Source organism: Sturnira hondurensis, unplaced genomic scaffold (genome assembly GCF_014824575.4).
Source record: "Sturnira hondurensis isolate 20B ecotype Veracruz unplaced genomic scaffold, ASM1482457v3 Scaffold0022908, whole genome shotgun sequence".
NCBI lineage: Eukaryota > Metazoa > Chordata > Mammalia > Chiroptera > Phyllostomidae > Sturnira > Sturnira hondurensis.
Window position 1 is genome coordinate 5,549,088 of NW_028095539.1, and position 27,386 is coordinate 5,576,473.

The 27,386-nt window shown below is 48.2% G+C and overlaps 1 protein-coding gene across 13 annotated transcripts in view; it reads right to left on the reverse strand.

Moving 5' to 3' along the window:
- FNBP1 (formin binding protein 1) overlaps nt 1-27,386 on the reverse strand; it is a 115,770-nt gene that overhangs the window by 66,606 nt on the left and 21,778 nt on the right. For all 13 annotated transcript variants that reach the window (XM_037036993.1, XM_037036990.1, XM_037036988.1 and 10 more), the window contains exon 2: nt 6,761-6,876. In XM_037036993.1, the coding sequence (XP_036892888.1) occupies nt 6,761-6,876 (116 nt within the window). The remainder of the gene's footprint in view (nt 1-6,760; nt 6,877-27,386) is intronic.

The following is a 27,386-nucleotide window of genomic DNA, read 5'->3' on the forward strand; positions in this document are numbered from 1 at the left end:
CCTGCTCTGTCTCATTATGTGGCCCCCAACAACCTTATGTTCGTATATTTGCATTTTACAGGTGAAAAAGATAGAACACGGAGGGTAATTTGTCCAAAAGCCGATGAAAGGACCGAGACTGCATCCCAGGTGTTGGGACTCTACAGTCTGCTCTTAACCACGTCCCTCAACTGCCGTGTTAAACATAAGCCGGCTGAGAAGATGCGATTTGTAATGTAGGAGGGAGGGAGGGAGGGAGGGGAGAGAAAAACCCACTATGGGAGAAAACATCCCAGGAAAAGAAACTGAACCAAACTCCTCCAGAACATCTGATGCCCCCTTCGTAAAAAGGCAGACAGCGGGGAAAGAATCCTCGGGTTACAGGGCAAGACCGAGTGGGAAGAGGCCACTGCGAAGCTAGGAGAAGGAACTGGAAACGACACGCACCACCGAGGAGCCGACAAACACACTGGGCTGGTGGTCCAACCGCACAGAGGAAAGTCTGAGATGGTGTCATGTGAGAAGCAACTAAATCATCAGGAAAAAAGATCTAAAGAGCGAGAGGGTAATAACATAAGGATAATTCCATCTCTGAAGTACGTAACGCGAGAAGTAGCACGGGGACAAAGGAAGAGCGTGTTGAGATGCACCACTGACGAAACAATGGAGAGCTGAGTCTGCGTAGGGAAGGGCTCCCTGGAAAAGGGACAGGACGGCCCATGCGGAGGAGGCACAGCCCCGGAAGTTGCCAAAGTGCTGAGTGGAACAACGACAACGACAGACTCTTCACAAGTCTCCCCCCAAAAGCAAGGTACCCACAAAGAACACCAATCTGGCTGGCCCCAGACTTTGCCCCCAAACCATGACGGCACTCTGAAACGAGGACTCCAGGGTTACGGGCTCTTACTGGGCGGAATGGCCCTATTTGCTTCATTCCGACAAGCAGAGAAGCTGTGGTAGAAGGGACGGTGGTGAGCATGAATCTATATTTAAACGTAGAATTATGACAAATGTGGGGATCGTGTTACAGGCCATATTACCTAATTCGATTAGAAGGGGAAATGAAAATGTAAATACATTTCTTCTCCTTCCTAGCAGTGAGTCAGTGCAGCCTGTTCAGAATTACAACATGGAGCTTCAGAAAAACCCAGCGAAACCATCAGGACACCCTGCAAGCTTTCCATGATCTGTTTGCTAAATCTTGTACAAGTCTGTCGAATAGTTAAAATTCGGCAAATCCGCGTCCACGAGTCCCTTCTCAGTTTCACTATAATGTCCTCTCTACTATTAAAGTAAATTTAAACGTAAACCCTTGTATATACAACAGGTGACACATTTTGTAAAACGGTTTCTACATAGTTCCCCTTCATTTACAATGACCTCAATGTTACAAAAATTGACAAGGACATCAGTGGTTCATCAAGAAGAAAGTACAAATGACTTGACTGTATGCAAATGTGCTCAGCCTTGTCCATACTAAGAGAAACAGAGTAATGCTCAGCCTCTCCGGTTTTTACTTATGCAGTTGGCGCAGAGAGAGAAGACTGGGGGCGAGGAGCACTGAGTGTCCAGGCGTCGTCAGCAGCGCCACCCCGCAGAGTGCTGCTGTGAGTGGCCAAGGTCAAGCCTCTGAGGAAGGCAACTTGGCAAATTCCACCAACTGGTGTGCTACTTTTAGGAACTTCTCCTCTAGATTTGCTTGCCCACGTGTATCATTCAAGGCTATGCATCGCAACTTTGTTCAGAGTTACAAACAATTGGGAACAGTCAACACATGCTCCAGCCCAGTGCCACACTGGAAAGCTGTAAAAAGTGAAAATGAACCTCAGAACGAACTCCGGGACTCGGGGAGGCGAGTGCGTGCTCAGCTGCTGGGGGAGCAAGGAAAAAACACACAGCTCTCTGCCTGTACATGCGCCTCTCTCTGGAAGCCCGCACGAGAGACTGATGACATTTACTGTCCCTGGGGATGGGGGTACTTCACTGTACACCATTCGGTACCTCTGCCATTTCTGGGTTTTTAATCATGTGCATTCACTGTCTGGTTATGGAAAATAATTTAGTTTTTTTTTAAAGAAACAGTTGCTAAGGGCAATCCATAGTTGGTGGTCTTATACAGGACACAGAGTTTGTTTTAAAATTATATTAGGAATTGAGCCCTATGCCATCTTGAATAAATAATAACTCTAGCAGGTGTCAGCAAGCTTTTTCTATAAAGGGCTGCCCAATAAATGCTTTAGACTTGCAAATAGGTCATGCTCACACGGTGTCTGTGACAACTAAGCAACTGCCACCGTTTTGGAAACAGACAATACACAGACGAACGGATGTTCATTCCAATGAAACTTTATAAAACTGGGCCGCGATGGTCTGGGGGAAGGCTCCCATCCAGGTGAACCTGCCTGACCTCAGGTCAACTCCCAGGAGAAGTGTCTCCGGGGTTTTGAGGTCACAGTAGCGGCTGCGAACATTCTAGCAGCAGCTTGATGATGACTTCAAAAAACAAACAGACAAAACAAAACCAAGAAAACCCAGCAGTGATGGCTTTGGCCATCGGCTGTGCAGGGTGCCAGCCACTGACGTAGAAACCACAGTCCCAGTCATCTTCTTCTATGACTAAAATAGGTTGGCCATTTTTTTTCCGCCAATGCAGGAAAGAATAGAGAATACTTAGTGACAGACGTCTCCCCCAAAAGGTCACAGGGCGTCTCAACATCATACTGCTCTTTCCGGCAGCTGCCTGGAGAACACGCTCCCGTCACGGTCCACGCTTCGACCACGTTCCCACGTTCTCAGGACCTTTGCACTGGCTGAGAAGAACTGCTCCCAGGCCCTCGCACACCCGCCTCCTCCTTGACCTTCCACTCTCAAGCAGGGGGGTTTCCCTGGCCAGTCTAGCCAGGTAACTCTGTCCCCATCATCACCGGTTTTACTTCCTTGGGGTAAAACCCGCCATCTTTAAGACAGTTACTTCCTTAGGTATTTGCGTGCAGTCTCTTTTCCACAGTGAGAAGTGAGTGCCTCAGGCCCAGGCACTTCCTGTGTCTGGGTCATCAGTGTCCCTGGAACACCGATGCCCTCACGGGCTCTCACGGGCCTGTGCAAACACATTACTCTCCTGGAAGTGTCTTACCTTAGACCCGTGCCCTGTTCCTTCTCTCTTCCTACAACTACTTCCTGAGCACCCAAGGTGGGCCAGGGCTGTTCCGTGCTACCAGGTCCATTAGCAGGCACCCTCGGAGCTCTGCCCTGGAGGGGCTTACATTCTAGCAGGGAAGGAGCAGGAGACACTGAGCAATAAACACAATAGACCAGGAAATTAGAGAGAATGTTAGAAAGTCACCAAGGCTATGGAAAAACGGGACAGTACAGCAGATGACATCTGAACAAGGACTTCAGGGCGAAGGGACAGCTGGCCACGTGGCTCCTGGGGGATGAATAATCAGGCGGTCAGATGTACGGAAAGGCCAGTACAGCCCCTGGGGTGAGAGCATGCCCGGTAGGTACAGGAAACAGCGAGGAGGCCAGCGTGGCTCGAGCAGAGAGGAGGAGGAAGGAGGAGGAAGGAGGAGGAAGGAGATGCGACCAAAGGGCGTGAGGGCCCGAGCACGGTGGACTTCGCAGGACATCCCCCGAGAGGGTTTTGGATTTGCTCTGAGTGAAATGGGGAGATGGCGGTGTTTCGGACAGAGGAGCACCCCGATCGGCTGCTTGGTGGGAAACAGACAGACAGACGGGGAGAGGGTGGACTGAGGGAACCTAGTTAGGGGACTGACATCCAGGCTGAGGTGGTGGTGGGGGGTGGGGAGGCAATGAACGGTCCGATCCTAGGTGCGTCTGGAATGGATCCATTTCACCAGGACTTGCTGCCCTGGATGGGGCGGGGGCCCAGGGTGAGGGAAGATGGGAGCCGAAGGTGGCCGTGGGGTGTCTGAGCCCAGTGAGGAGGCTTGGAGCCACCCTCAAGTGAGTGGGGGAGCGCTGGGCTGCGGGGACGCACATTTTGAATGGTGAGACTCAGTTCCCGGCATCGCACTGCAGGGGTCTGGCAGACATCCAGATGGAGATCTGGGCACCCTGTCTGGAGTTCAGAAGGGAGGTCTGCGTGAAGACACACATCCATCTGCCAGTCGTGGCCTTGCAGATCGTACGCCGGATGCGGCTGGGGGAGCAGCCCCGCCGCCAAAGCGGCTGAGGTCAAGGATGATGAGGACAGAGGACAGAGGACAGGCAACTGAGAGGGTCAGCATGGGCGGGGGTCACTGGCGCCTGCAGGAGCAGGGCCGCTTGTGAGAAGTGTTGCTGCAAAGGGCAGGAAGCCGAGAGGTGGTGGTGGTGGTGGTGGTGAACGTGAGCTCCAGAGTCACGTTTCTCGGATGATGGGAGACACGCGGTGCCTCGACATGCCGATGAGAGCGGTCCGGGGGAGAGCGGAGAACTGATGTGGGAGGAAAGAGAGGAGAACCTGGGGGGCAGAGTTCTGGGGTCAGCTGAGCCCCGGCGCAGAGAGCAGGGCCCGGGTTTGCACAGGAGCATGGGGGGTGGGGTGCAGGGCACGGAGACCTGGGGACGTGCCGGCAGGTGGTGGCTGGAGTGTGAGTCTGAGGGCGGCTCCCCCTGACTTCTTCCATTTTCCCAGTGAGGGGGAGGAAGCGGTCGCCAAGGGTGGAGCGGGGCGTGTTGGGGACAGATGTAAAGGACACTGCAAGAGCCACTCGGGAAAGTGGGAGAGCAAGCCCACCAAGGGTCCACAGCATGACGCTGTGGCATGAAGGGTCCAGCTGAGACCTCAGTGTCAAAGGTGAGAAGACCCAATCAGTAACCGTTTGGGAAGCATTTATTCAATTACTCATCTGTTCCTACCAACTTCTCCCAACAAGCACAAATTCAGATATTTCTGGGGGATGTCATGAAACAAATGTCCACGTTTAAATCTCAGGAAAAGGACTTCCCCAGAGACGAATATCACGGCGGTCATACTGACACGCTCTTTCAAGTTAGGAGACGTGATCCGCAGTGGGGTGGAGTGATCGATGGGGTGCTAGGCCGTTGTACCCCAAGGCTGTCTTGGAATTTGGAGTCTTCTACACAACCCACCATGTTGCTGCCCGAGTCCCTGGTTCCCCCACCCAGGGAGACGAGAAAGGGCAGGGAGCTGGTGCGTGGGGCGTGGGCAGGGGGTGAGAGAGCGCTCCCCAAACGACACAGACCGGTGCAGAAACTGTAAGAACCAACTTACGGACATCTAATAACAACCTTCCGAAGCAAAAGGCGATGGTGGACGAAGGCACCAGCCAAGAGGGGCGTGCGTGATAGACAAAGAAGGAAGATGCCGAGTAGAGGTGATTCCATGAGGGGAGACCTTATTTGGGCTCAAACCGTACGGAACCCCTTTTCACATGGAAGCGACACTTAAATCGTCATCATGAAGCGGCTCATTCTCGAGCCCTAGTTCTGTTCTGCGAGTGTCACAACACTGAGGGGGCCAGTGCGCACACGGGGCACCAGACGCCAACCTGGGTTCCACGAGCAACAGAAAGGGCCTCACTGAGCGGTAGGTGCAATGTGGTTGGTTCCACTCACCCAGTGGAAACCAACCTTGTCACCCACAGAAATGCCCCCCATGGAACACGTAGGTGCCCGCTTACCAGCCGCCGCCAGCCCTGGAAGAAGACGCATTCTCCAACGACAGGCGACACTGCCCCCCGTCTGTGAATGCTCTTCAGATGGAACGGAAACACTTCCGAACCAAGTCACCCACATCGTCAACACGTCTTACGACCAACTCGGCCCAGGCAGCAGGCACTGGAGACTTTGCTGCTTTGAGCTCAAACTCAGTTCTACCAAAGCTTTCCAACGTTTTATATAAAAAGCATGGATTTTTTGAGTAACTTCAACATTAAAGAGGTAAGGGGTCCAAAGTGCTTTTCAAACGCTGCCCTGTGGGACCTCTCACACGGCCGAGGGAGCAGGCATCCGCAGAAGTATTTTAGGAGAATGTTTGACCCCGTCGACTCTCACTAAACACACACAACGCCTCTGACCCTGAGTTCCACTCCTGGGTGTGTACACTGTGGCCCCAAATCAGAGACTAGGAATCACCTCGAGACGGGAGAACGGACGGGCCAGGGCACGCTCACAGACCAAAATTCCAAAGCCCGTGGAAGAAACCAGCTCCCACCCACCATGGGCAACAACATGAAAGAATCTCGCCAACGTCACGGAGCACAGTGACGCCAAAGACAACTACTGCCCTAATGAAGGAGCACGTTCACAGAAGGTTCAAACACAAGGCAGGGTGAAATCCAGGCTGTGAGAAGCCTGCACGGTGGCCGGCCACCTTGGGGACGGTGGTGAACGGGAAGGGGTCAGGGCCTCCGACGCCCGTAGTTTCCGGTGCCCTCACCTGGACGCTGGTGACGTAAGTGTGTTCGCTCTGAAAATTCTGGAGCCGTACACTTAGGATTCATGCACTTCCCTCTATATAAGTTATAGTTCCATAAAAAGGTTTCTGAAAAAATCAGCTGCTCCAAAATTGACAAAGCATTTCTTTAAAAAAAAAAGGAGCTTCAAAGTAGTAAGTTTGTTTTTATGTTTGTTGTCTTGTGAGAATTACTTTTCCATATTAAAAACAATCATTACTATTGAAGTACTATCTTACAAGTACTGAAAAGGAACTATCTAAAGGGTTGCACACGTCTCCCATAAAACAAGAGCATCAGTTATGCTGACACCCACCGTGCAGGTAACCATCAAATTACCGCTCCCAACGGCAACTTACCTGAGTTGCTTCGCATAGCTGAGTTCGATCTCCGTTCTTTCCTTCACAAATTTGATGTACTTCTCAAGAATATCAATCCCCCACTGTGTGTGTTTTTCTAAGTTGTCGAATTGATCCTGTTAAAAAGGGGGAGAGAGAGAGAGAGCTTATTTTCTTTCTCTGTGATTGAGAGCATTTCAGTGGGCAGTTCTCTCAACAACACATTGCTACATCGAGAGCAGTTCTAATCTTTTCCATGATTATACTCGGGTGCTTTTGTGAGGAGCGGCTGGGCTGTGAGTCCACGTTACCAAATTTGGTTGGAAAACTGCCTTGGGTTCTGAACTCTGACCCATTTGCTCATGTTCTCTGTCCCTATTAGCAACATGTCTTTGGATAGGATTAATGTCCTGGCACGAAGGAAAATCTCTGTATCAGATACTGAGAGCTGAGCGGTGAGACACCCCGCCCGCCCCCGCCACGCGCACACACACAAACTCAGTCACACTGTTGGCACCTTCACTGCTGTCTCTGAGTGATCCCTCAAAACAGCTCACTGAAACTTGGGGCCAGGCTATGGGGTGGAAAGAGTTACAAAACACTGCTTTCTTCAAACAGATAAATAAAATAGCTCATGTGGGCTTTATTCAAACAGGTCAAGCCCATGGACAGGGAACAGCACTAGGAGCTGGGGAAACAGAACGAACAGAGCTATAGCTCAGTTTGCATCGTGTGTTGAGGTTCCTGGTCTGGAAGAATGGAAGGGGGTGGGGGGGAATCCAGCAACAGCTAACACGAAGGCAGGGAGATGCCCAGGGAGCAGGCGACCTTGTCCTGCTGGAGCACAGGGTGGGTGGGGTGCAAGGCAGTGAGGGGAGGTGGGTGATGAAACCAGCCCCAGCCCCAGCCTGATCGCCCAAGGCCTTGAATGCCGAGCTCGGGCTCCCCAATAGGCATCAGTGAGCCACTGAAGGGCTCCAGAGGCGGGTGGCACAGCCACAGACATGTTCAGAATGAATGGAAGACTGAAGGCAGGGGACTGTTCCAGTTCAAATGAGGGAAAATGGAAGCAGAGGGAAGGATTTTACTGACACTTAATGGAGCCGAGTCGCAGGGACTGACTGGGTGAGGAGGCTGGGAAGGGATGAAGGAGAGGGAGGATTCCAGGGTGACTTCCTGCTTCTGCTTCCTGTGACGGCACAGATGGAGGGGCAGTGGTTGGGGGAGAAGTGTCACGGCGAACGTTGGAAACACAGGTCTGTGGGTTCAGAGCTCAAGGAGGGAGGCCAGTGAGCTGATGGATGGGAGCAGCCGCCAAGGATGAGAAGACCAAGGGCTGGGGCGGCTGGGCTCTGGGTCCATCGGTGCAGGGGGCCCAGGCCCAGAGGGAGAGCCCCACAGGGGCTATCAAAGCGAAGAGAGGGCTGGTGCGACACCACGGGGAGGAGGGAATTGCACTGAGGCAAAGATGGGAAGTTTGCTGCCTCTGAGGGGTAATAGTAACGGGGTCGGGGTTCTGATCCCAGCTCTGGGACTTCCCAGGGAAAGGCCGCCAGACAACGCAAGGTGTCAGTCATTTGCCTGCCAGACACAGAAACAATCCCTACCTAATGGCATGCCTCAGTCTAGAGGATCGGTAAGATAGGCACACGCCAGAGCAAATACAAAAATGCAAGACGCCACTTCAGCCCATCGCAGGCACGCGCAACCTGCCAGGGCACACCCAGCCTCGCCCTGCAGCTCAGTTTCAGTGCTAGCAGCTCCAACGGTGCTTTGGTCCTATTTCCCATGCAAAGCAGCGCAAACTGGAAAGGCAGTACACTTTCCCCTAAGCCCGGCTTGGGTGGGAGTGGGCAGGCAGCAGGGTCACACGACGCTTCTTCTCAGAAGTGAGAAATGCAATTCTGAAGACAAAGAACCTCCTCCACCTGCTCCTGCCCCCCCCCCCCCCCCCAAGGAACAGCTGGAGAAATCGAGCTGAGAAATTAAGGTTTTATTTTACTAGCATGTTTTTCTCATTAAAAATAATCACTGTAAAATGTCTTTATAGCTGATCATTTTTCACAGTCTCATATAAGTCAGGGACAAATATTTAAGGTGTCCACGGGTTCAACGATTCCACAAACTCCAAGATTCCATTTCAAGAGTCACTGCCCAGGGAGATTACTTATTTATGTTATCTCCGAAGACAGGGGTTGTTGGGCAAACGGGCAGTGTGAACACAAGGCTGGGGGCCTCTTTGCACTACCCAAGAGGACAAGTACACAAATAATTCAAGTGTAGTCCTCCCCCCGCGCATGCAGTTTCCTTCCCCCCCCCTTGTGGTTATTCTCGGGCAACCGTCGTCTGAAAATATTAAAATGGAAAATTCCACCTCCCTTCATCGCATCAGGCAGGCATGTGTCATCTCGCATCATCCCCCAAAAAGGTGAGTCCAGGACAGTAACAGATTTTGAGAGGGAGAGAGAGGCACCGTGTTCACACAACTTTCACCACAACTTGTTACTGATTGTTCTGTTTTATTGCTAGTGACTGTTACTCTCTTACTGTGCCTAGTTTACAAATTAAACTTTATCACAGGCATGTACGTATAGGAAAAAGGTTAGCATAGATAGGGTCTGGTACCATCCGGGCCCAGGCATCCACTGGGGTCCTGGGTTGTATCCCCCGCGGATACCGGGAGATGACTGTAAGGATTCCAAATCACCCCTAGCTCTTCAGAGCAGGGTTTCTATAAAGCTTTCTGCTCATCAGCAAACCTTCGTTGATTTAGTTTCATAGCGATCATGTTTATTTAAAAGCTCGTTTCCACCCACCCCCATTTGAGAGCCCCATTTGAGAGAAACTAATGGATGTTTCTTTCCCTCTCTTCCTCCCTCCCTTCCCCTCTCTGCATAATGTCCCACCTTCTCTAAAGCCTTGGCTATTTTCAACATTCTTGCCTGCTAACAATCTAACCCTGTCCCGTTTTAAATATTTTTTTATTTATTTTTAAAGAGAGGGGAAGGGAGGGAGGAAGAGTGGGAGAGAAACATCTATCGGTTGCCTCTCACACGCCCCCACCCGGGGACCTGGTCCACAACCCAGGCGTGTGCCCTGACTGGGAATCGAACGTGTGAGCCTTTGCTTATTATTGGACGATGTTCCGACCCACAGAGCCAAGCTGGTCAGGGCTAACTTTGTAGTTTTTCCTATTCCGTTAAGTTTTCAATTCTTTTTTAGCCCTAATGTATGTAATATAAAGCATCAGCTTTCGATACCAAAACCTTTTTTAAAAATCTACGTTTGAATTGAGTTCACCTTAAAAATGCTGGCCTAACCCAACAATGTGTTTCTAATGAAGTTCTCTGTATCCGAGAACGTTCTGCGAGCTGTAATGAAGCACTTGCTACAGTAACAGGGTCCACGTGAGAGACAGAGGCGAGCCGGACCACCAGGCCTGCCCCCGACCAGATAAGCAGGTGCCTGCCTGCACAGGGCCAGCCCAGCGCGCCGGGAACGGGGGCCCAGCGGTGCCTCCCTCCGCCGCTGACCCGCGGGGATCGCCGCCGCAGGAACGTTTTTGACAGAAGCTAAAAGGAAATTCAAAACAGATGAAAAACTAATCAACCCACTTACATTCTTGACTAAAATGTGGAAAACTTAATGGAAAAAAAAATTCCACATCTTAAAAAAACAGCCTTTGCGACTTTGGCAGGGCGCCAGCCCCCAGGGGGAGGGCATGCATCCCGTTCCTGGTTGATGGCACATGACAGCGGTTCAGAAGCCCCCACCCGATGCCCCGTTAAAAATTGCTAAGGACCCCCAAAAGCTTTCGTTTACGTGGGTTGCAGCTGTCCATATTTACACTATTAGAAAGGAAAGACAGAGTGATGTTTTCATTTTAAATTCATTTAAAAAGACAATACATCTAGTACACGTTAATGTAAATGACAACTTACTCTCCAAAACAAAACTAAAAACCGCAAAGTGCAAGACCAGCGAGAAGCGTGGCGGCGGCTAGTGTTTTGCAAACCCCTTTAACGTCTGGCCCGCTGCAAGGCACCGGGTGCTCACGGTGCTTCCCTGTCCAGTTGGTTGTGACCCCTCCTCACTCGGGCTGAAGAACACGGGAAACACTGCACACAGCCATGTGGTTGGAAGCCAGAGGACAAGTCCAGTGCCTTCTTAGGTCACGGCGGACAGTCCTATTCGGTGCCGCATCAAACCTCGACCAATACTGGCTGCTCAGAGGCCAGCTGCACCGTGCAATCTGAAACCCCAGCGATGAATTTTTCATACTCGGTTACAATAAAATGCGTCAGGCTACCTTGCACTCTGAATGGACCCTTTACCTGCGTGGATTGCAAAACACATGCACTGTCATTTGGAAAATACCATTCCATTAATAAACCGTATTCTGCAGTGCATAATGCGCTCCCGTGTATAATGCGCACCCATGTTTGGTGGGTGTTATACACAGGATAATCATGCCCTTTATTATCCCCACGGTATGTAATCACACACCCATGTATACAGTGTATTCTTATTTTTCCCTCAAAAATGTGGGCAAAAAAGTGTGCATTATACACAGCAAAACACAGTATGCAGATCTCCCAAGTGTTAGCACACTTCATTATGAAATGTTTTTACAATCATACTTGTTTATATCACTACTCATCTCATCTGATGAGTCAAACTGTCTGGAAGCTGTCACACTCAGAGTGGCAAACACATACTCTCCAAAATTCCAGTTTTCACTTAAAAGCTAGAAGTCGATCGCGGGCAACAAATGTTGTGAGTGGTTTCGTGGGCGCAACAGGCTCCCTTCGTTCATTTTTGAGAGAACGTCTGCCAAATTCTCGAGGGTCTGTCTGTCACCCTTCCTTTGAGGTACGAATGGTGTCCCAAGAAAAAAGGGGCTAGTTCGGCTCGCAGCGCAGTCGGGGAGGGTTCCGGAAAGCGCCGAGTGCTGCAGGTGCCGTCCCCGTCTGGCCACACGTGCTAGCAAAGATACGCCCAAGGGTTAAAAGGAATACAAAATGCCAACTGTCGTGGAAAAAAAATAACAATTTTTCTTTGGCCTGAAAAATGGAAGATGAAGTTGAATCACTACCAAAAAAAAAAAAAGGAGTGCTTGAGATTTAATACAAGTAATGATCTCTACGGTTTCATCAAGGTCATTTTTAAATAAAAGACAGATTTTTTAACAGCCAGGGTGCTGGGCACAGTGACCACCAGCAGCTTGGAGCCAGGGCCCTGGCCCACGCCAAGGCGCCCGCAGGCTGAGCCGCCACTGCTCCTGCGCTGTGGCGGTGGGTGTCCACACGGTGAAAGAGGCAGTGTCACTGTGAAGACGGTGATCGCCTGGTGGACTCCCAGAGGGAGCTTCGAGAACCTCGGGCAGTCTGGGGACCACACCTGAAGAACCCTGACCCTGTGGCACAGGCCGTGAAATCCCTGCTTGAAAGCTGCACTTTGCCACAGATTGAGGAGGCCAGAGAACACACGACCTAATGGAAAATCATATTTAATTTGTGAGCGGCCACTATATATAGACCCAACAATGATCCGTACAATTGCCAAGAGGACTGCAAGTGGACGTTTCCAAGCAGCTGCTTACAAGCTGACAGGTACCCTCCAGAAGCCCCCGAAAGCCCTCTCTTGACCTATCGCCACTCACTGGGTTCCAACCAACCAGAGGTTTGCGCCGGCAGCTTTCAGCTACCAGACGCTGACTGAGCTGGAGAGGCGAAGGAGGCAAGTGCAAGTGCATTAGTCAATCCAGTGCTGCTGCATTTCACAATGACTTTTCACTATCCCAGGTCTGGTTTCACATTCCACGTGGTGGTCGAGCTCCTCCATGCTCTGTGGGTTGAGCCAGGAGGAACTAGGGCACTGGCGTAGGTCACCATACCTCCATCAGAGTTCCTAAGGAGCCACGAAGTTCAACACAAACCAACTCTGCCTTCAGGTGCCTACCATACGGACCCATCAGCCGCAGTGAAGGCTGGCCTCTCTAGCTCAGGACAGAATGATTATTCTTGGTTCTCCAGGAAGTCATCTGACATCTGATTTTTTTAATTCAAATTATGCAAACGAGCTGACACAGGAACTGCATTCAGAAAAGCTAGTTAGTTACTTTGACATAAGGAGAGCCAGACTACCCACAAGAAGATTTTCTTCCTCTTGCATAGGTCAATTTTTCATAGGGTCATTCCTGTAATTGAAAAGTAGACTAAGCTGACACTAATTCAAAATTCCTGGAATAAGCCAGGCTGGTAAGAAGCTGGGTTGCTGAAGTTACAATACCTCTCTGTCAAGGGCTCGGAGGCCGAGAAGGGGGCCGGCTCGCCTACACGGCAAACCCTCCCTCTGCGCAGGCAGGGTCCCCGCCCGCGAGGGGGTCTTCCTTCCGTGGTACCACCAGCTCCACGTCTGACTGTGCCGTCTACACCACAGTTTCAGGATACTTTTTATTTTGGATAAATCCACTTTTCTAAGGACTTGGACTCTTGAGAGGCAGACCTTAAATGGCTCCATTTAAACAGAATCCCTCGGGATGCCATGACTGGTATTAGCTTCCTCTTATCTTTGAAAGAAAAGTGTCAGAAGGTATAGATTTACCCAGAGTAAATGTAACAAAAGCTCCACTTAAAATGTTTTAAAAAATCAATTTGGGCCTGAATATTAAAGCGGCTGTGTATACAAAAACATTAAAAAAGAAGGTTTATAAAACTTCAGAAACAAAAATACATCAGCACAAATACCACCTGAAATCCTAGTTGTGGAATTCTTAACAAAAACTTTAATTAATGGCCATGGACAAAGTAAGAACCTTTCTGGGGCAGGGGGCGGGCAGGGTTGGGAATATAAGACAGAAAGCTGTACTTGAACAAGAAATAAATTTAAAAATTATTTTAAAAAAAGAATCTTTCTCACACATTGAATTAAGAGCAGAAATACCCGCAGACAAGGTTTCAACATAAAAGTGTCAGACCTTGAAGTGCTGGCAAACAGTAGCCCAAAGTGACTGCACTGTTTGCCCACAGAGAGAAAGGAGAAAGGGAAGAATTAAGGGGTTTCCTTCCAGGAGCGCGGGCGCCTCCTGTGTTGAGGGTACAAGTGGATGCAGGCTGGGCAGGGGCTGGGGGCCGCCACGGCGGACATCTGGAACGGGGTCAACAATGAAGTGTTTTAAATAAATAAAGGAATTAAGATTTAAACTAAAACGAAAAACAAGTAGATGCATTCCCGTGAAGTCATATTCTACGTCCATCCGCCGTTGCTGACATGGATCAATGAGTCAGGGTGGGTGCTCCCTGGGACGGCAAGGCCACCTAAAGCCGGAGCCCACGACACGAGAGACAAGACAGCAGCTCCGACCTCCCAGGCCGTGGTGGGCGATAATACGACGGACTTACGAGGAAGAGAAACACGCAAAGGTTTTCCAGCACTCAGAACCTTTTCAAGTGCAAGTCTACAGGCAGCTGGCCACAAGAACAGGTACGGACGGAGGCGTGGCCGCTGCATCTAGGCACAACCCAACTGGGTCTGCTTCCGTCGTGAAAGTGAAAATACCAGGGACTCGGTCTGTGTTCATGCTTCTTCCCAGAGCTGCGTTCTCCGCACAGGAGGTAAGAACACGAACAAACCCAGGACGAAGATGTAGGCACGAGTTTAAAACAAAACAAAGGCTTAAAAAAAGCCGACGGCATAGGGAGGAAGCCAGGGACAGAAAGACTGTGGAGAGGCACATGGAATATAAAAAGCTGCATTCTCATAGCGTTATCACAATAATTAATTATATTGTCTAAAAAGGCAACAAGGAGGCTGACGTTGGATCGCAACAACGAAAAGGCAGGACGCAGGGAGTGGCCTCGGGGGTGCTGAAGGCAGGGGTGCCCTCCGCCCCCGGGATGCGGTTTCACATCACGTCCTAAAACGAAAAGAGGGTAAGAAACGCGACTCGAGGAAAGGCCAGAGTTTGAGTGTGCTGGAGTCTGTGTGGACGAGACTGGGAGGGAATGGCTACGGCCTGTCCCCCTTCTGTTCCCCTTCAAGAGGCAGCCACGAGCGTCGGGCCTGTTTCAACGTTCTCGGAACGCCTTGGTCACTCTCAGTTCCCCTCTCCGTGCCCCTGGACACCGTGGAAGCCACAAACAGGCATCTGAAACTGCCCCAAATATGCTGAGTGAACAAGATCAAGAAGAAGGGTTTCCAGGAAACCCTAAAGAAACCCTAAGCACTTGAAAGAGTGCTTAGTTTTTCTTCATTAAAAAAATTAAAATCCACCCTGGCTGGTGTGGCTCAGTGGATTGAGTGCGGGCCTTCGAGCCACACGATCGAGGTTTGATTCCCAGTCAGCGCAGATGCCTGGGTTGCAGGCCAGTTCCCAGAGGGGGATGCATGGGAGGCAACCATATACTGGTGTTTCTCTCCCTCTCTCTTTCCCTTCCCCTGTAAGGATAAATAAATAAAATCTTTAAAAAAAATTAAAATCCCACTGCCCTGGCCAAGTAGCTCAGTTGGTTGGAGTATAGTCCAGATGCACCAAGGCTGCCGGTTCAACCCCTAGTCAGGGCACAAACGAGAGTCAACCAGCAGATGTATGGATGGGGGGAATGACAGATCAATGTCTCTCTCTCTCTCTCTCATTAATAAATAATTTGTTAAAAACCCACTAATTTTTAAAATGATCTTAAAGTTTCCTCCTCCGAAGAGGCACTGTCAAATACCCTAAGCAAAAGAGGAAAAGAAGGAAGAATGATGAGGCTTGTACAAACTAGGTTCAGAAGGCTGGGCTAACTCGTCATCGTTGGGGGATGGGTCCATGCTCATGAAAGACAGAAACTAGTCACAGGAGCGAAATCCTGCTCATTGTAAGAAAAAGAAACCCTGTCTCCTCATGACAGAACGCAGAGGGGCTCGGCCAGGTTGTGACTGCACCATGAGGGTCTTTTCACGCAAACCTCAGTGTCGTTCGTGTCTGCCTTCGACCCAGAAGGGCCCCGTCTCCCTCAGTTCCTGCCTTTGGTGCATCGGCCTGGACAAGCGCGGCTGTCTGAATGTGCACTGCTCTCCTTCCTGAGTCTGCTCTGTCAGCAGATCCAAGAGTCCGGTCACCTTCCCCGGCCCCAGCTGTCTCGCGTCCCTTTCGACCCTGGAGAACTAGCCTCAGCCTCTCCAGCACCCTATGCTGATCCCGGCAGGTGACTGCCTCCCTGAGGAGAGGAGTTCAAGACCAGGCCAAGGGCAGAAGAACAGACAGGGAGCCAGGGGAAAACCACACTCTAAATACCAGACAGGACTCTGAAGGCAATCCAAAGACTTAAAGAAAAGCAAAGGCTAAATTTTTAATGAGAAAAAGCCAGATTTTTAAAGACCTGAGTTGTTTCTAAACTCTGTAAACAATTCCAGGTCTGTGTGTGAGTGTGTTGGTAGGGATGCAGATTATCACAGAAATAATCATAGAAAAAATAATTTTTTCAACCCATGTGTGATAGAAAGGACTTTTCAAACACTTAGCAATTAAGTCACAGTTTTAAGGAAAGAGGGCAAGCAGACACACAGGTATTGTCCCCTTGGAGGACAAGGGCCCCCGAGTCTCAACCCCACTGCCACAATTGAGCATCTGACCCAAAGAACCCACAGGCCCGGTGAGACTGGATCAGTGAGGAACTCGGAACTGTGCGAGGCAACCCAGGGAGAGCACCCGGGCTGCAGAGATGCAGGGAACGCAGAGAACTACGACATCATCCGCAGAGAACTACGACATCATCCGTCTGGGCGTTTGAAAGGGGGGCCTGTGCACTCTCCCCCGCTGGTGCCGGCTTCTGGGGGACTGGCCTGTTCTTGCAGCCCCTGCCTTTGTACGGTGTCCGTTGGAACAGAAGGCCTTGGCGGAGAGTCCACCAGCCACCTCCCCACCCGTCCTGTGGGCCCGGCAACTCTGCTCTGACAAGGTCACTTTTGCCACCTCCCTTGCAGCTAGGACACGGCTAACCAGATGTCTGGGGCATGCATGAGTGGCTGCGGAGAGAGGTTACCCTCCCTTCCAAACGCCCGTTCTTCCTGACTGGACATGCTTGTGACTGCTGGGGCGCTGGGAACAGAGGACACAGAGGGTGGAAGGGACCTGGCGCTTTGACAAAATCACTGAACTTCAACACCAGTCCTGGACTCTCCCTGCCTTGGGACTCCCTGAAATGGGAAGTTCTGCAGGGCCCCACAGACGTAAGGCCTGCTTGAGCGTGGTTGGGAGGGTCACGACACGGGTGCAATAATGTATCGCTTTCATCCAACATTTCACCTACAACGTCACACGGCGTGCTTGAGTGCGATTCCGCTATGTTACAGAATGACATGCTTGCGATTTTGCAATGAAAGATTTGGTAACGAAGAAGGGGCGTTCTCTGTGCCGGACCCTGCCCATGTCCTCATCTGGGCCACTGCTCTCTGGGTCTTGTGTCACTTTCGGTCTAACCCATTCACCCCGTCTCTTCCCAATAAATTGCAGTAACTCGGCGAAGCTCTGTGCCAGACACTGGGATTACATCACGGCGGAGAACGGGGCTGGGGGAACACAGGCATGTGGGGCCTGGTCTCGCTGTGGACCTAGGGAAGGGGGAGGTGATGGTTAAGCCGAAACGGTAAAAGTGAATGAAGCCAGCAGGCGACCCAGGAGAAGTGAGGACAGAAGGTGGGAGGGGAGGGCATCCAGGCAGAGGAACAAGGTTTTGTAAGGGTCCCAGCAAGGACAGAGCACAGCAAGTGGAAGGAAATGAGAGAAATCCGTGGACCTGGCGTGTGAGGACACAGGGACAGCACAGCATGGTGGGGAGACAGGGCCCTGGAGGCCTGGGCCAGGGTTTCCTGGGACTGGTGAGTTCAGAACTGGCGGTGGGAACCTGCCAGCCAGCACCGTCGGTCCTCCTCTCTCTCTCCCTCTCTCTCTCTCCCTCCCTCCCTCCCTCCCTCTCTCTCTCTCAGGCTTTGTGAGAGACCTTCTGTCCTTTGAGGCCCACAGCCTGCGTTTTTCAATTATCTAATGAGGTTCAGGGACATACCGTAATCTGTGATTCTGAAAAGATGTTTTCTAACTACATCAGGTCTGCAATTTCATTAAAGAAGAGAAATCTGATTTTTGAGATAAATCAAGATCCTGATTGACTAATATTTTCCTCTAGTGAGGCCGATAGGCCAAGCCCAGCAGAAGTTTTAAATTCCATCTTTGCAAACTTTCCTAAGCAACAGAGTATAACGTTTGTGTGATGAAGTGTAAGCTTTGGATTTGGAACGGGGACGCCTGAGTTCAAATTCTGACTCAAAGGGCTGCAACTCACGTTCCTTGGGGCAAGATTCTTTCTCTGTTAAGCCTCAGTTTCCACATCTGAAAAATGGGGAAATAGTCTTCCCCTACTTTAAATGGGTTCAAATAACAATGTACATAAGCATGGTAAAATTGCAAAACTTTAAAAAAATTTTTATTCGTGTATTTTTTTTAGAGATAGGGAAAGAGAGGGAAACACCGTGTGTGAGAGATACATGATCGGTTGCCCCTCGCACACCCCCAACCCAGGACCTGGCCCCCAACTGAGGCACATGCCTTGCCTAGGAGTCAAACTGATGACTTTTCGGTTCGTAGGACGACGCCCAATACACTGAGCCACACCAGCCAGGGCAAAATTACAAGATTTTATTATTAACTCTGGCAATATTGTGAAACACAATTTATTTTACTTTGGCATTCCAAAAGCGGTTGATGTCTTGGAACTGACGTTCTCGGAAAAGGAATTCAAACGAGAGCACAGCCTCCAGAGGAAGGATGATCCGCTACACAGACAACATGAAGCCGATTTGTTCAGATACAAGCTGGAGAGGAGCCACCACCCCATTCGGTCAACAGTCCCCTGTTTGCAGATCCCAAACCAACTGGTTCCCGAAAGCCAGAAGTTTTTTCTTAACTCATCTTGTGACAAACCTCGCCCAATTCTATTTATAAATAAATGGTGGAAACATTTGGGGAAATTAGTTGCCTAACGCGATAGGAAAAATAAAAGGTATAGGGACTGGAAAGCAAGAAATAAAACTGTCATTACGCACAGATGACATGATTAACTACACGACAGACAAAGGTCAGGAAAAGAACCCACTGAAAAAGTTTTAGAATTAAGTTACCGTGATTGCTAAATATAAAGTCAACATATAGAACGCAATTGCTTTTCTACACCCCAGCAGCAAGCAGAACGTTGATTTCTAGAAACAATATCACGTACGACAGTACGAAAAATTGCAAGTAGACAGATAAATGTAATAAAGGCTGTGTAAATCTGTCATGGAACAGGTGGCGAAACTTTACTGAAAGACAATGAAGGGAGGTGGGGTTGGGTGGGGCTGGGAGAATGGAGACAACTGTACTTCGACAACAATTTTTAAAAAGGGGGGAAAAAAGACAATGAAGAAAGGCAGGATAAATGGAGAGAGAGTAACCATGCCCATGGGTTGGAAGGCTAAATACCCGGAGCATGCTCCGCACTTCTCCCCCAGATTACCTACAGACTCGACGCAGAGCCGATGGGAATCCCAACAGGCGTTTGGGGAGAACGTAAATAAAATGTTTAAATGGAATTGTGAAGCTCAAAACAGCACTGCAGAAGAACAAGGGGGTGGGGTACATACCACACCAGGTACTGACTTGCTATAGAGTTAACTAGGAGGTTGTGTAATATTGGCCAGAAACGGGGAAATGGGTAAATGCAAAGAGCAGAAAGACCAGGATCAGGGACCTGCAAGAAAAAGAAGAAAGAGAAAAAGACTCGCAGTACAGAAAGGAGGGAGCCGCAGAGAGAAGACGGACACTCCAAAGGTCAAGGGCCTAGGGTCTGCAGCTAGACGAACCGGCCCTTTGAACTCTGCCCTTTGACACCCCAGCTCTGTCTCAGGGAGTAAGGTACCTCACCTCTCTGCCTCTGAATATTTGTATCTAAAATGGGGGTAGAAGCAGGGTCTATCTGTAGGGTTACTCGAAGAATTAAGGACGTATCTCGTGCGCAGAACACTGCTTGGCACACGGCAAGCCCTCGGGGGTGTTAACGTTGTCGCGGTCACCCTCGTCACCATCACATGCCAACAGGGAAAGAGCAGGCCTTTCCATAAGACAGGCTGGGAGGACTTCACACCTGCTGGACAAGACGAACTCAAACCTCTGTTTCTCACAATATAGAGAAACTAATTTTAGGCAGATTAAAGACCTCCATGTAAAAAGCAAGACCATAAACCTTCCAGGAGATAATGTAGGAGAATATCAGAATTTTTAAAGACACGTGAAGAAAAGCACACACTATAAAGAAGAAAACGGATAAACTTGGCTATACCAAAACTAAAAACTCAGTTTATGAAAAGATACCACAGGGGATGGGAGAGGATCAAGGGCAAACTGGGAGAGGACGCCAGTCACCCACGCGATCAACAGAAGGTTGGCATCCAGACACCAACTTTCTCTTTTAAGTTGATGTGTGATGGAACCTTACATTAGTTCCGGGTGTTCAACACAGTAACTCAGTACTTGCGTGTACTGCAACGTGGTCTCATGCAGTCTACTGAGCACCCGTCATTGTTACGCAGGAATTTTTTTTCTTGTAATGAGGACTGTACCAATCTTCTTTAAAAAAAATAACCCAACAGGAAAAGGGGCAAAAATAATGAGAGTTTTAAACATGAAATGATATTTATCCTCATTAGTAATTGGGGAAGTGCATATTAAAACTATGAGATACTGCCTCACACCCACCAGCCTGGCAACAACGTCAAGCGAGACAGAGCACGGAGGCTGGGCCGCCATGGGACCACTCGCCCACTGCTGGGACCTTGGAACACAGGCTGGCTTCAGCTAGTGCGGGTGGCCGTACCCCTGTAGGACCCAGCAAAGCCTCTACTGCAGCGGTCCCCAACCTTTCTGTCACCAGGGACAGTTCGATCACTCGGCCTCTGCTCACTTCCTGCTGTGTGGCCCCGTTCCTAACAGGCCATGGCCCCATATGGCCGTGGCCTGAGGGGTGGGGACCTATGCTCTACTGGACCACATACCCTTGCACCAAGAGATACGCAGAGCAGCAAGACTCAGAGCAGCAACATGCAGGAAAGAGTAACTGTCCATCTGATTCCATTCACAAAAAATCCAAAAACAGGCAAAATGAAACAATGCACTTTATTTACCGATGTATTCACCAGTGATGAAAAACTACAAAGACAAACAAAAGAATATACATATTCAAATCCTTACCTAAGATTGATTGATTTTAGAGAGAGAGGGCGGGAGAGAGAAACTTCGATGTGAGGGAAAAATCAATCGGTTGCCTCCCACAGGTGCACCCACCAGACATCAAACCCGTAACCTTCGGGGTATGGGGTGATGCTCCAAACAACTAAACTGCCCAGCCAGGGCGAGAATGTTTTTTAACACGAAATTCTGGATGATGCTCAGTTGCGGGGTGGGGGGGGGGAGAGATGGGGAGAGGAGATCAGGAAAGAAACAGAGCAACATTCTAGTTCTTTCCCTGGGTGGACTGGACATGGGCGTTCATTTTACCGCTGTAAATGTGTAGTGCACATCATTCCGTACCTACACATTGGCACGCATGCTTTCACAGTGTGCCAGAACTAATGTGTAAAAGCTCACATCCGGATTGATGGGAAAATCTCAGCACAAGAGAAACTGAAGATCACCTGAGCCTCTGCCAGACAGAGATCAAAAATGAAGGTAAAACATTTATGAAATTAAAAAGTCAATAGAAAGATTTATTACACTCAGTATTGAACTATTGCTTTTTCTCAATGGATGTATTTCCTGTTTTGTTCCTATTAAAAATATAAAATGTTCTTCAGAGAATGGGCGTCATTAATACTCAAGCATGAACGGATTATTGACTGCAAAAGGAGACTTCACACTTGGGAGGGAAGGCAACCCTTTGGAAATTCCAGCACTATTACTGTCTAAAAGCTAAAAGCACTTTTCACATATTATTGCAGTAATATAATAGATAGTTTCCCTCAAGGAAAGTGGCTGTGAAGATTAAGAGAACACAAATATTACATTAAGCAACATATGTTGTGTTTCTGCTTTAAGCCAAAATCATGTCGCCACGTCAAAATCACACCCATCTATTCATTCATCCGTCAGTGTTTTACTGAGCAGCTACCACTGTGCTAGGAACTGAGGACGCAGCAAACAGAAGACATAAACTCTCAATTTTCAGGGAGCTAACAGACTAGTAGACCTTTCCATAGATATAGAGAAATTCCAGAGAGATTCATTTAGTTTCTGTTCCCATGAGAACTGCTAGGTCTCTGCATAGGGAGGCTTTAAAGCCCATTGAGACCTATTAGCAGCAGTGACGGTCAAAATGTCTAACCACCAATTACCAAGCTAGGTACTCCCCATCCAATCAGAACAGAGGCCAGCTGTGCAGAGGCATCCTGGTGGAGAGCCAGCCTAGCCTGCTGCCTGCATCTTTCCTGGAAAAGGTGAACTGATGTCATACCCACCGACAGAGTACAGGGCCCCTATCTTACAGAACCCTGGCCAGGACTGAATATTGTCACTTGCAAAACAAACAGACTAACAAAAAAAATGAAAAGGAAAAAATGAAGAAGAGGAAGGAGGGGGAGGGGAGGAGGAGCTGGAGGAGGGGAGAGGAAAGCTTTGCTTATTTGGTAAGCAAGTCACTGTTACGCATTCTTTGATTATTCATTAAGTTATGCTTTTTATACACGTTCATTAACCTTTTGAATGTATGGGGGTAACTGTTCTCTTTGGCAAAGTAGGTTTACAGTTGTGAGTACATAAAACAATTTATTCTTTTTTTAAAAGATTTTATTTATTTTAGAGAGACGGGGAAGGGAGGGAGAAAGAGAGGGAGTGAAACGTCAATGTATGGTTGCCACTAGCACACCCCACACTGGGGACCTGGCCTGCAATCCAGGCACGTGCCCTGACTGGGAATCAAACCGGCGATGCTTTGGGTCGCAAGCCTGTGCTCAATTCACTGAGCTACACCAGCCAGGGCCTGAAGCAGTTTATTCTTGTATTGTTATTTATTAATTATTGTATTATTTTTCCATTCAAATAACTGTACCTCTATTTTTGCCCTGCCCTGTATTTCTTCATTTATCTACAAGAAACGTTACATTTTTCTTATTGTGTTGCATCGGTTGTGCGTATATTAAGGTTTAACTCATATTTGGTATGAATGATTTTCCTAGTTTGTTTGATTTCAATTTTCCTATACATTATGGTGCACAGACATAAACATGTATGGTTTCCTCAGAGGTGACAACTATGAGGATTTCACCCAGGATTTCATATTCCCCTGCGGGCTCCAGATTTTATTCAGTGAGTGTTTTTTGATGGTCAATATAGTATAATTTAGTTAATTTATTTAGCGAGTTATTATTTTGAAGACACCTAAGGAAACAGCTATTGTGGAAGGAGCTTTACCTTCGCTTGACCGGATTAGCATTTCCTTCAAAGCAGGAAAACCCTCTCTCCTGACCTGTGGCGTTAAGCAGAAACCCGGGATTCATCCTCAACTGTCTCTCCCTCTGAATTCCTGACCCCTGCCACGTGCAGCCCTCTGCGGGTCAGTCCCTTTACCGAGGGTGCGCTGGGCGCTGTCACCAGGAGTCCGGACGCTCGTCGCCTGCCACGCTCCGCACGACCTGTCCCAGTGGTCAAGACCAGCGCGGCACATCCCCCTTGGGTGCCGGTCCATAAATATTTGCTGAATGAATGAATGAATGAATGAGTCAACAGCAGCTTCTCCGACTGTCACTGTGCTTCTGCTGTTTAATTCCTTCTGGCCCAGGATGCGAAGCAGCTCCGTGAGCATGCGCAGCTTCTTACCCCGGATTTCGGGAGAACACGGGCTGGCCTCTCTGCAAAGGGCTGGGATGCAACTGCGAACAGAAAAGGACCCTGCTCTCATGTCTTTATGAAGAAATAATGAGATTTTACAGAGATAAGTGGATAATTTGTTTAGCGTCCAATCATACCATTAGGAGCTCTCAAGTCTCTGAGGTAGACTGCAAAAAAGAAAAAGAAAAAAAAAAAGTTCTAGTGCATGGCCGCCTTCCCCAGGCTGTCACCAAAGAATGTGAGACAGCTAAGTGTTTAGACACCTATAATCCTAGCACAAGCGCTTTCTTTTCACTCATTATACAGGGGTAATCAGTCCTCTTAATAACTAAGGGCTATTCAAGTTTTAAAAATAAACATGAAGAGCTATTTCAAGAAAAACCCACCATGTTTGGCTCTATTTTGTGAGTGGCTGGAATTATTTCTAGCTTTATCTTTCAATGTTTTGAGCTCCTGTTTCTGCTTTATAAATTTCTTGTGGACAGATGCTAATATAACCAAGACACTAAAACTAATACAACCAACACACTAATGCTTTAAAAACAAACCAAGCCTGTCCTGCCTGCTATGGCTCAGTAGATTGAGCACAGGCCTGCCGGTTCAAATCCCGGTCAGGGCAACTACCTGGGTTGTGGGCCAGGCCCCTGGTTGGGGGCAAGCAAGAAGCAACCAGTTGATGTTTCTCTCCCTCTCTTTCTCCCTCCCTCCCCTTTATCTAAAAATAAATAAATAAGGTCTTTTTTCGATGACAAAAAATTAAAATGAAAAACATGTGGACTCCACAGAAAAGCCAGGATGCCCTCAAGTTAAGAAAACTTTTTCTTGGATGGTTCTCTCGTCACTCGAGGCATTTATAAGAAATGCTAATGAGCAAAAGGGACATGGAGCCTTTGTTTAAGAATTATAAACAATTTATCCTGGCTGGTGTAGCTCAGTGGATTTGAGCACGGGCCTGTGAACCACACAATCATGGTTCGATTCCCAGTCAGGGCACATGCCTGGGTTGCAGGCCAGTTCCCAGCAGGGGATGCACGAGAGGCAACCATACATTGATCTTTCTCTCCTTCTTCCTTTCCTCTCTAAAGATAAATAAATAAAATCTTAAAAAAAAAAGAATTATAAACAATTTAGTGTGTGGTTGATTGTAGGCACGGCGTGTGATTTTTTTCGGGGAGTATGGGTAAAGGTACCATACACCAGGAAGACAACATTCGCCTCTCTGGGGCAGCCGCTCAGAATCCCCGGCACAGCTGGCTCCTCGGGATGTGGTCTCGGACCGTTCTTTGTGCCTTTCTTCTGGGGCGTTGACCAGAGTATAAATCCACATTAATCTAAGTTTGATTAGAAGCCTAATGAGGGCAGGCCCTCTGGGCTCGCCCCTGTATTCCCCAGGACACAACAGAAGGAATGAATACCCTGGCAAATGCACAATTTTAAAAATATCTAGAGAGTCAGCGATAGTGAGAAACGTCTTTTTTTTTAAAAAAGATTTTATTTATTTATCTTCAGAGAGGAAGGAGAGAGGGAGAGATATATCAATGTATGGTTGCCTTTCATGTATCCCCTGCAGGGAGTTGGCCTGCTGGGAACTAGCCTGCAACCCAGGCATGTGCCCTGGCTGGGAATCGAACCGCGATCCTCTGGTTCGCAGGCCCGCGCTCAATCCACTGAGCTACACAAGCCAGGGCAGAAACGTCTTAAGCTTAAGAACATATTTCTAGTGTTGAGAAAATCAAAGTGGTATCTTATTATCTCATACATGGCTTAATCAAACATGATCTCAGAAAGGAAAGAGAAGAGAACGGCTACGGCTCACTGCCATTTTTACTCTCTCCAAATTTTGTCTTTCGCCCTGCCATCTAGCCCAGGGGTAATACGTGGATTATTTCAAGTGCAGTCAAAAGAGCCCACTTTTATCTACAGTTACCATTACTAAAAAGTTAGAATACATAAAGAAGGTGTGATACACACACACACACACACACAATGGACTATTATTCAGCCACGCGAAAGAAGGAAATCCAGCCACTTGTGACCACGTGGTTGGACCTTAAGGGCATTGCGCTGAGGTAAGTCAGACAGAGACGAGTACTGTATAATACCACTTCTGTGCAAAATCTACAAATGCCAAACTCAGAGAAACACAGAGCAGAAGGCTGGTTACCAGGGACCCGGGGGTAAGAGGGTAGGGATGCCATGGGCAGATGTTAGTCAAAGGGCACGAACATCAAGTTAGAAGATGAATAGTTCTGGGGATCAAATAAACAGTATAGTGATTATAAATAATAATACTATGTTATACACTTGCAAGTTGCCAACAGAGATCTTAAACGTTCTCACCACAAAAAGGAAGTGGTAAGTATGTGACACACGGAGGTATTGGCTTGCTGGTAATGTTTCCATATATAACTGTATCAAATCACACATTGTATACCTTAAATTGATACAATGTTATATACCTCAGTTGTATCTCAAAGCTCAGAGAAAAGGAATCTAATGTAGCTAAATTGTACCAGGAGAATTTCTACAAACTCTAGAAATTCTGTCCCTGAAAACCAGAAGTGGGGACCTTATTGCAAACAAGTAGGGGTCATCTTCTATTAGCTAGAAATAGTAAAACAATACACCAAAAAGAAAAAAAGACAATCCAATAGTTACATTATTCCCCAGACAAAAGCTAACAGAAGCCAGCCAAATTGACATTTTGGAATGAAACTGACAACTAGAGTGCCCTGGTTTTACAAAAGGATTTGTGGGTTCAATCATGATTTTAGATGAAAGATACATCTGTGGAATGGCTTAAGAAAATATTTTGGAATATTAATTTTGTAATTTGACACAAAAGTTTTAAAAAAATTGTAATTTGCTCTAATGTTTGCAAAACTCAATGAGTAAAGCTCCAACCCAGACCATCATGAACGCTCCATCTGGAGCCCAAATCTGCCACATGTTCAAGTTTGGCAATAATTAACTGTGAAGAAACAAACAATACCACCCTGCTCATTTTGTTGTTTATTTGGTGTTGGAGTGATGGCGGGCCAGAGAGGAACTTCAAGTTCTCCGAGTGATCAAATGCGCAGTGCTGATTTTATCTATATCAACACTGGGCTCCTTTCACAGGACTCCGTGACATTCAAAACAAAACAAAAAAGCCTATGGGACACTTGGAAGTGACCACTGCTCTAAGTCCCCTTTAAAGCTGTCCTGCTGATTTGCCTTTTAGGCAACTGCGCTGTTTTAATGACATTTCTCTGTGAGAATACTACAAGGGAACGCCCCGCACTGGCCATCAAAACCCCGACATAGACAAATGGCTCTGATACCAATGACTCTGCCTAGGAGACAGTGTGGCATATGCTCACATCAGCAACACACCTGAACCTGGAGACATCACCTTGCACCTGTCAGAATGGCTACAATCAATAAATCACACACGTGTTGGTGAGGACATTCAGAAAAGGGAACCTGGTGCACCGTCGGTGGAAATGTAAATTGGTGCAGCCACTGTGAAAAACAGTGTGAAGTTTCCTCAAAAAATTAAAAAGTGGAAAAAACCATATATATATATATATATATATATACACACACACACACACACACATATAAACATGAACTTTCTCATTTACTCAGAGTACTTTAGAATTGCTCAAATTTTTCTTGTGTTGGGCATTTCCCCCCATTTTTGTTTACTAAATATTGTCTGTTTGAGACCAATCGTTCACTAATGACTTTACTGTTTCTATAACACTTTAC